This window comes from Haemaphysalis longicornis, unplaced genomic scaffold (assembly GCF_048455015.1).
Source record: "Haemaphysalis longicornis isolate Haplotype H1 unplaced genomic scaffold, Haemaphysalis longicornis Haplotype H1 scaffold_7, whole genome shotgun sequence".
Taxonomy (NCBI): Eukaryota; Metazoa; Arthropoda; class Arachnida; order Ixodida; family Ixodidae; genus Haemaphysalis; species Haemaphysalis longicornis.
The window spans coordinates 188,670,367-188,679,436 of record NW_027526422.1 but is presented as its reverse complement, the minus strand read 5'-3'; the positions used below and the strand labels follow the sequence as shown (position 1 = coordinate 188,679,436).

At 46.3% G+C, this 9,070-nt stretch overlaps 1 protein-coding gene across 1 annotated transcript; it reads left to right on the top strand.

Annotated features, from left to right (window-relative positions):
• The first annotated feature begins 511 nt into the window (after positions 1–511).
• LOC144145639 (uncharacterized) lies at positions 512–8,708 on the top strand. Its single transcript, XM_077677313.1, has 2 exons — positions 512–969; positions 8,232–8,708. The coding sequence occupies exons 1-2, from the start codon at positions 688–690 to the stop codon at positions 8,547–8,549; spliced, it is 600 nt and encodes a 199-aa protein (XP_077533439.1). The 5' UTR covers positions 512–687; the 3' UTR covers positions 8,550–8,708.
• Positions 8,709–9,070: the final 362 nt, after the last annotated feature.

Below are 9,070 nucleotides of genomic sequence, written 5' to 3'. Positions count from 1 at the left end.
TACCATATCACAAATGCACAAGTTCATAAAATGTGCTACCTACGTATTGCGGACGTAAGATAGTATGAAACAGTTAGGACTTCAACTAATAAAAGCAGGCTAAAACAAATCGCAAATATAAAATCTTTGCAGCAAACACATTAATGTATTAAAGCACAGTCCCGCAACACGCTATTGTCCTATCCTTTCAAACTGCATGGGCCATGGCCCTTCGGAAATAAGAGACCGCCGCAAGCATGTGCCCTCTCCAAATTACAAACAAACGAAAGAACCCAGAACGTTTAAAGATCAGCGTAACGCCGGCTAGGCTGCTCTTGCAATTACACACAGAAAAATATCATGTGCAGCGGCTTAAAAAACATCAAAACCGAGCGTGAATGCCTCAACAGCAGCATAGCGGCAACGCGCGCCGCGTCGGGATCTCCTCGGGCGGGGCACACCAGCGCCACGCGCGGTGGTTAAGATGTTCGGGTTCAAGGGCGCTGTGGGGAGAAGGCCCCGCTTTTTCCACTATAGTCGCAGCGGCGGCGCTCATTGCAACAACTGGAGGATTTCGGCAGCGCTTCCACTTCTTCGGGAACTTGCGTGCTGACGGAAGGCGATCGGAATTACTTTCGTGTCGTCAACGCCGATAAGGCAACCGTTTGAAGGTCGAGGAGGGTTGTTTGGGCACCCGAAACTAGAAACATGTCGGGCACGGTGTTTTCTGATATGTGCGACGTGTACCTTTGCAACGCGCCCGTTCAGCAGGCCGAGTCTTTGAACGTGGCCTCCAGCGTGCTCTCCTTCTTCGCCTCGTCGGACAGCTCTGCGATTGGTGACTCCTGGAATAAGCACTGGCTGCTGGTCTTCGACTACGGCGACGATGAGGTGCTCATCTGCGACGCTGACATGGACTCTGCTGGAGACCTGACGGGGCGGAGGTACTGGAAGAAAAGGGCCGCCTTCGAGAAGTGCTATCCGAAGAGGGTAAGCGACTCGTTATTACCGGATTTGCACTATTCATACGGGCCCACTATTGTAACGGGCCTGCATCTTTACGCAGGAAAAGTCTAAAAAATAGGTTCATGCGGATTTTATCACATAGGTGTAAAATACATGACACCACGTACCTGGCAGACGATATTTTATTTTATACACGCTGCTGTGGCAGTAAAAATCCCCTGTACTTCATAAAATCAATGTTTATCCTGCTCTTGCTAGCATTAAAACTGTAAAAGAGAGCCTCGAAAGTATTTGCGATTCGAAGTACCTTGACTTTAATATTTTAGGCCTGAAGGGTCGGTCGTTTTATCGGTGCTAATTTATGAATTCCTCGGGGAGTCTTAAATTTTTGAAAATGTCCCTGTTCAGGGCCGGTGCCGCCTTGCGTAGAAATGTGGCTTCACTTTGTTTACATGAATCTCGCACCCATTTCTCCGGGGCGCCTTCTTCACGCTGGTCGTGTGTACTCGCTGTCGGCAAGTAAAATTACCTTGTGATTAATAGACGCTTCATAGTGGCACCTCATCGGAGCCATAACGACTGAAACGAAACGATGACTGCAGAAGCAGCGATATGGGCAACATCTTGCAAAGCTATGCCCATTGGCGAATGGACGCTCCAAAATTTAATCGCGTAAGGTTGACGTATTTTTCTGGGTTTGATTAAGTTGGAATTCCGGGACGAGTTCGCCTTCATTGCAATGCTTCTGGCCGCTTTGAAGGCAATTTCGGTTTGGAGCGGGACTGCAACGCGCACACAAATTTGAAGGCTACTTATAGCGAAAAGTGGGCGCGTTAGAATTCTCAAAATGCAGTACTTCGTTTAAAGTAAAAGTCAAATGATATTTGCATCGGACGAGTGGAGGTCTCAACGCAATGCGTTTTTGAAAAATTTTTTTGAGAGCGAAAACGGCAGAAAACGTCTGAGTTCTTTGAAACCGTTGTAAGACGGTGTATCGTGTTTAAAGCCGGAATAGCTGCCTGCGTGTAGCAGCTCTGACGCCGTGAGTCAATGCAAGACGTCCTACGCACTTTCGTTGTACTTGCTTTATTGTTTTCTGTATTTTCATTGGCCGCAATGTGCTTTGTAAGCCGAGCTTACCCCTTTTTATGTCCCAACCTGAACAACACGGCACGCAGCCAAAAATTCTATTTTGTCCAGGCCTATTCAATTAATGTATCACGTGTACGTTTTTTTTTCGCCTGTATAGTTTCGAAGCTAGATTGGGGTGGCTGTACTAAGCGTTTTCTCTGTATGGTTTTTTTAAACAAACAAAACGACACGTCGTGATGTCTCACACGTGTATAGCACGCTATTCCACTTGTAGTTTCTCCGATTCGCCAAGTATTTCCTCGAAAACATTAATTTCGCGTGGCCGCGTTTTCAATGCTATTGCTTCTTTCTTCTCTCGTAATCAGCAACAGCGTGTCGAGGTGCCGCCCGACTATACACGTTAGAGTTTGGTTCATTTTGTTGGGGTTTCTTTAGTAGTCATCGCTCAGCTGCGAGAGACAGCGTTTGCGGCATTGCTTAGTGGCTAAGGCGTTACGCAGATTAGCCCAAGGACGCAGGTTCGAACCCGGCCGCGGTGGTGTAGACGGAGGCTGAAAGCGAAAACTCCGGTTGCGTCGTTATTTTGGCGCAGGTGAAAGATACACAGGTTGTGAAATTAATACGAATTCATTTGCATTTGCGCGCCTCATAGCACAGGTGTATGTAGCTTCGGCGCTTTAAACCCCACAATTTGAGTTGCGTTTCGTTGGCGGTACTGAATTGTACACGCGTGTTTTAATGCTTTTGAAAGCTAAGCTTTCAGTCTCGCACTGATGTTGTCGCTAGTCCACGCAAAACGTACTGGAAGAAATTTGCGGAGGTATTCATTAACAAAAGCATCGCCAACAGTGCCTACACGCCCTGTGTTACGAGGAAATGGTACCATCCGAATGGGCACCCACCCCCGTATTACCCTTATTGCCAAGAGAACGTATCATCGGACCTTCCCCACCTCACGTGGGTGTGCAGCCATTTCGCGCTCCAAAGACAGGAATTGTTCCGTCACGTCCCTCCAGACACAGACACTCTACACCCTCCAAATCACAACGTCGATTTTCTGCAAGCACTAGGCACTTATGACATACAGAGTGTCCTTGCGAGATTAGTGTAGCCTGGGGGTGACTACCCATCCCGAGAACGGCCTTATTAACATCATGGACGCGAAATAAGTGCTCAAAGAAGGTACATTCAATTGTGTGGCGGAGACCTTTGCTACTCCCCCATCCCTTCACTCCCAATTACCCCACGCACGGCCTCCGGGCCTCCGCTTTCCTCCAATAAAGTTTTGAATCAATCAATCTCTGCAGAAGGAGAAGAAGAAGACGATGATGATGATGGGGGCGAAGTAAAGAGTGTCTACCGTTATGAAGCAGATGTCTATCTTACTTCGCCGTTCCGGCACATTCCTTACTGTAAATTTATCTAAATAAAGATAAAGGACAACATGAAATGGTTGCAGGTGTTTCATAGGAAAAAAAAAGAACATACCTTTACGCGTTTGGGATTTAGGCGAACAAAGAGACAGCATGTTACGTCGTGGAAGTGAAAAACCAGTCCAGGGGTAATATTAGAAACGCCGCAGATTGCTGGAAATATTTATGCTAGAAGGAGTGCCAAATGTGAGGCGGTGTCATTTGTGAACAGCTTGAAGGAAACGAGATGGGACAAAAGGGACGGGCAGGGAGGTCCTAGAGGAGAGTCGTTGGTGGGTAGTAGTGAACTATAGTTCTTTCAAAACTCAAGCCCTCAAATTAAGCCCCATCTCCTCTGCTGCTTTACCTTGAACTCCATGACAGCTTACGAGCCCCCCCCCCCCCTTCCGCAAGTATGTCACGAGGCAGGAGTCTGTATCAGGCCGATCAAGAGCGGGCACTGCAAACTGCTTCTTCTGTACAGAATGCACCCACTCCACACGCCTGCGTTTAGTCCAGCTAACCACATCAACTCTCGTCCTCCATAGCGAGTGGGGACCTATGACATATAGGTGCAGTCACGGAGTAGTGGGCATTCCGACGCCTCATCCAAGAACCTTAAGTTATTCCAGTATAGCTGCCAGTGCGTGTGAAAGAAGGACTGCACGTCGTCCCAGAAATGTAACGCCGCAATCGCGGCACTAATCTAAGCAGTTTGGTTCTGGAGAAGGTCGCGTGGGCGGGTAAAATTAGGGAATGTACCCCTCGGTCTGAAGACGACGATGGTTGAACGCTAGGAAAAGCCATGGAATGCCGGTATCCGAAAATCGCTAGAGAGCTTAATCGCAGGGCAGTAAACCGCGCCGATGAGACACAGGTGTTCGCATAAAGCGAGGGATTGTTGGATCTGATTTTGAAAACCTCCGCATTTCCACCTTTTTTTTTTTCAATGGAAAAACATTTTTACCTGTGGAGACTGTTTCTTTAACAGGGTTAGGTGAAACTTGCTTACCTGGCACTTCAATCATACAATTATGCTGTCGTCAGTCCCAATACCAGAATAGGACCTATAGGGAGCATGCGAACCCATAAAGGGCGCACTGCACAGCCGAGGCAGCGACACCATCGACGCCACTGTCCTACCGTTGCACGGAAGTAATTACGTTTTCTACTCATCTGAATAATGCGGTGACGAACGGAACTTCATTGTTAACGGTGATTGCATCCATCAACCAAACGCTAACTTTGTAATAAAATTCTTCACCGCTGCAATTCAGGTTTTTAACAATTTATATTTAATTTCAGCGCGGTCTACTTGTAAATGTTGGTGCACGGGCTTGAAGCAAGACCCCGCCTGACCTAAAAAAAGTGTACTAAAAAAGCGTTAACGCACGCTGGTTCATTCTTGCACCCCCTGCACTTTTGAACCAGCACATGCTTACCTCCGTAAAAAGGACGTGCTGGTCTGTTGATGAAATTCTTTTAACAGAATGACCGGTTGATGTGAATGACAATCTCATCGAGAAATGTGTTCACTACGCGCGGAAGTATCCTTGAGAGATGTAACTGCTGTATTCTTCGTGCTACTTGCACCGCGGGCACTTTGCCCCAAAGAATGAAATCGACGCTTCTTTACCACCGTTCCTGTATTTGTTCAGGTGTGTCCACACAAGCTGTGCTTTTTGGTTTGCCCAACGCATTACCTTTGGGGAAACAAAATGCGTTACAGAGATACCAGGACCGGTGACAAGCGCTGTGATCGAACGCTGTTTTATTATTTCACGACAACGACTTTCATCGGTGAGTTTGTTGAACTAAGATAAACCTATCGTTCTCGTTGTATTAATTCTGGTAGGCGTAGCAAGCATGGAAAAAAAAAAAACGCGAGAGATTCTGAACACCTCCCCTTTGCTGATCCAAGGCAGCTGATCCAAGGCAAATAGAAAATATAAAGAAAACAGGTGAGGTAGCATTTCGGAATACCTTACAAAATACCCGCACATTGACACCCAGGTGTTGGTCATAAAGTTGTTAGCTTCAGGAAGGGGCAGAAAGCTGTGATGACCAAAAACGCTCTCCGCAGTGCACAAGAAAAGAAGGCGACGAATGTTCACAGCCGTCAAATTTTCGGAACGGCTAACAAGATTTTGTGAGACGAAAAGGATTACCTGATAAGTAGCAAATAGAAAACCAGACTTGCAGTTTATAAACTGATCCCCTGTAATGAGCTACCCCAGGCGTACAATACGAATACGATTGGGTGCTTACATCACCGATAATTTCGCTTGCTATACTAGACAGGTCCTTACAGTGCAACCATGCTATTCGATTTAACAAACGCGTTGCCCAAAAAAGGAACATTGACAACTGTCGTTGTATTTTGGTTGTACGTGTAATAGAACGCGCAGTAGTAGACCGCGCTGACATACCGCGCCAAAAAGTTGATTCCCAAATTGCATACGCCACACATGCCATTTAAGAAAACCGGCCAGGAAAAAAAGAAGAAAGAAAAAAAAAGCCACTGCGGGGTCCTGAAATCGCCGCTTTAAAGTTGTAAGAGCGTGATGCTCCGTGCTACTGCGCTGAGACACCAAGGGTGGTCTGGCCGTAATAACCTGTTCTCTATGGCGAGGAGGATCATTCAAATTGCCCATTAAGGTGTGCTAGTTAGATTCTAGCATTCGGGGCGGCTACACAGAACATTTATTGATAATACTGCTGCAGTAAGCTTTTCTGGAGCCCTCCCCCTCTTTCCCCTCAACAAACTAGCTGATTCCCAACCAACTGAGCTACTTGCGACAGAAAAAAATGCGATCGCTGCTCGGCTGGCAGACTAGGACTTCATACTGTAGAAAACGTGTTTCTTCCAACTTGGCTTTATGCTTTACTGTAAAACATTTCTTTGATATTTATGTAAAATTACCTAAACTACCTTCGGTAACTCTTCTCCTGCACTTAAATGACCTCACATTATGTACAGGCGTGCACGTCGCAAGCACACGGAGTTAGCAGTTCAAATCCTGCAAGGTAACCGAGGCATCGTAAGCCAAAATACGGTTAGAATTATCGCTGCTGTGAATTCATGTTGGTTGGTTAGACTTTACTAAGTTTATTGCTTTCTAGAAAACAACAAAATGAATTCACATTCATTACGGCGGTAAGCTTGTCAGGCTGCACGTCGCGTTGACCGATGCCTATAACGCGGCAGGGAAACGGACAACCCATTGTTTGGACGGTCGCAAAACACTCCAGTGCATCCAAGTTTCAATCAACAATCAGATAAGAAATATTCTCGACCGCAAACTACATACATGTTTCGTTTCGTGCAATACTTGGCGTAGTGAGTCCAGCTTCGGTGGTCCCCCTTCTCCGGGTAGCGCAAGGGCGCGGAATTGTTGTGAGAGTGGAGCGGAATATGCATGCGTCGGTTCCTCCAAGTTGCGTGCTTGGATAAATAGGCGTAAACGGGATATTTTTCGCACCCAAGAGCGAGCGTCTTGTGTTTCCTTTTTGAAGGGCTCTTCGTGTGTGCCGGTGTCTTTCTGGCCTAGCTAGAAGGGCTTCCGAAGTCATATTTAGGCTGGTCTCCTTCACGTTTAAAGTAGCCATGAAGAGAAAATACAACTTGGTTTAATTTGAAAGAACTAGGATTCAGTATCTCACTCAGTTGCATTAGAGCCACAAAAGATGTTTTTTAACGAAAAAAAAAGCAAGAAGTATTTAAAAACGTTCAAATTTTGCGCCACAGTGACGTGTTATGAGCAAGAATAACGTCACACGGGCCAACAATAAAATATAATTTTCAGTGCGTTAACTGCACGTTAGCATTCAAGTGAGGCGGTCAAATGGAACTAGAGGCCCATTACAGACGCCCAGTCATGTGTCGTCACGACTGGTCAGTTAGGCGGCCGCCAATCGGAGAAACAAGGTTCCGCAACGTCATGGAAAAGTTGCGGGAAATTGGCTACGGGGTCGCGACTGCTTCACACGTTTTCTTCAATATCTCCGTTATTTGTTCGAAGATTGCGATGATATTGGTATCATTGTTATCAGGACTAAGCAGTCTTTCTAATAAACCTAACTTGTATTTTGTCTTCATGGCTCCTTTAAGCCCGAGCAGCGCACCGCTGGCCCCTTTAGGCGTGTACGGGTGGGAGAGTAAGGAGGGAGAGTATGGGCTCTCGCTCGCAGCCAGGATTCACGCGCTCACCATTGCTATACCCGTCCTGTCTGTGGTCCTCCGGGGAACGAGTATGGTACATTAGTTTCTTACACAGACAGTAAGCTGCTCACGAAGCGGGCAGGAGACGGACAGCCCCAGGTTTTTACGCTAGAATGTTGTAGTACTTACAAGTTTATTTAAGATAATTAGGTGGGAAGTATGCGCAGTCGCAACTTGCGAACAAACGTGTTTTGTTTCATTAATTCTCTGAACTGTGCCCTGCTGAGCTGGTCATCCTTCTCCAAGACTGGAGGACCCTGTTTTTTTTTTGCTTCGGTTGGTTTTTTCGGCCATTTTTTATTTTTGTATCTGTCTTGCGGCGGCGATGTCGAAGAAAAAAAATTTCGATTTTGTTCGGGTAGTTTTACAGCGTTCACTGGTTTTGTATTTTTGAACATTTTTAGTTTTTTAAATGCTTTCCTCCTCCATTAACATTTACACCATTAAACAACTAAATGTGTTTAATTGAACAATCACTCACTTTTGTGCAATAAAGTGCATTTGAATGCTTCCGCATTGAAAAAAAAGTTTTCCTTGGTCCATTTTTCGTTCGACTGCAGAGGTACCTGGGGAGGCACCGTGTTCCTGATCGACTACTTGAAATGGTCTTGAAGAAAATGTGCGACTCCGGGCAGTACCACCTGACGAGCAACAACTGTCAGACGTGGGCCCTAGACCTCCTCCGAGAGCTTGGCATCAAACCGCCCGAGGTAGAACATTACGCCGGCGAAGTTGTGAAGGGAGTCATCATTCCTGCTGCGGTAGTCGTCGGAGGCGCCCTTCTCGCTGGCGCCGGGCTGTTGGGCACCCTCATTTTGGCAAATACGCTGCGCAAGAACCGCGATTCTGCTTGTGTAAAAAAAGAGACGGATGACTAGTTCAGATTATATTTCTCATACGCACGCAGTACAAAATTCTCAGGCAATTGCTGGGAGCCCGTTTTGTGGATAATTCGAATGATGGTTCATGCATTCCGTACTTGTTTATGTGCTTTTAAGGCTGTGTGCTCAGCTTGGCTTGATCTTAAAGAAATAAAATATTTTGAAAACGTTCGTAGGGATTCTCAAGTTTTTTGACACCGATTGGTTACGCTGAGCTAAAAGCAGTAAAATGAAGGTTCGTTGGAACGCTTAAAATATAGTTTTCTTTAGTCTGAAATTTTCACTGAATGAGTGTCTGACTGACTGGTTGACTGATTCACTCACTCACTCACTCACTCACTCACTCACTCACTCACTCACTCACTCACTCACTCACTCACTCACTCACTCACTCACTCACTCACTCACTCACTCACTCACTCACTCACTCACTCACTCACTCACTCACTCACTCACTCACTCACTCACTCACTCACTCACTCACTCACTCACTCACTCACTCACTCACTCACTCACTC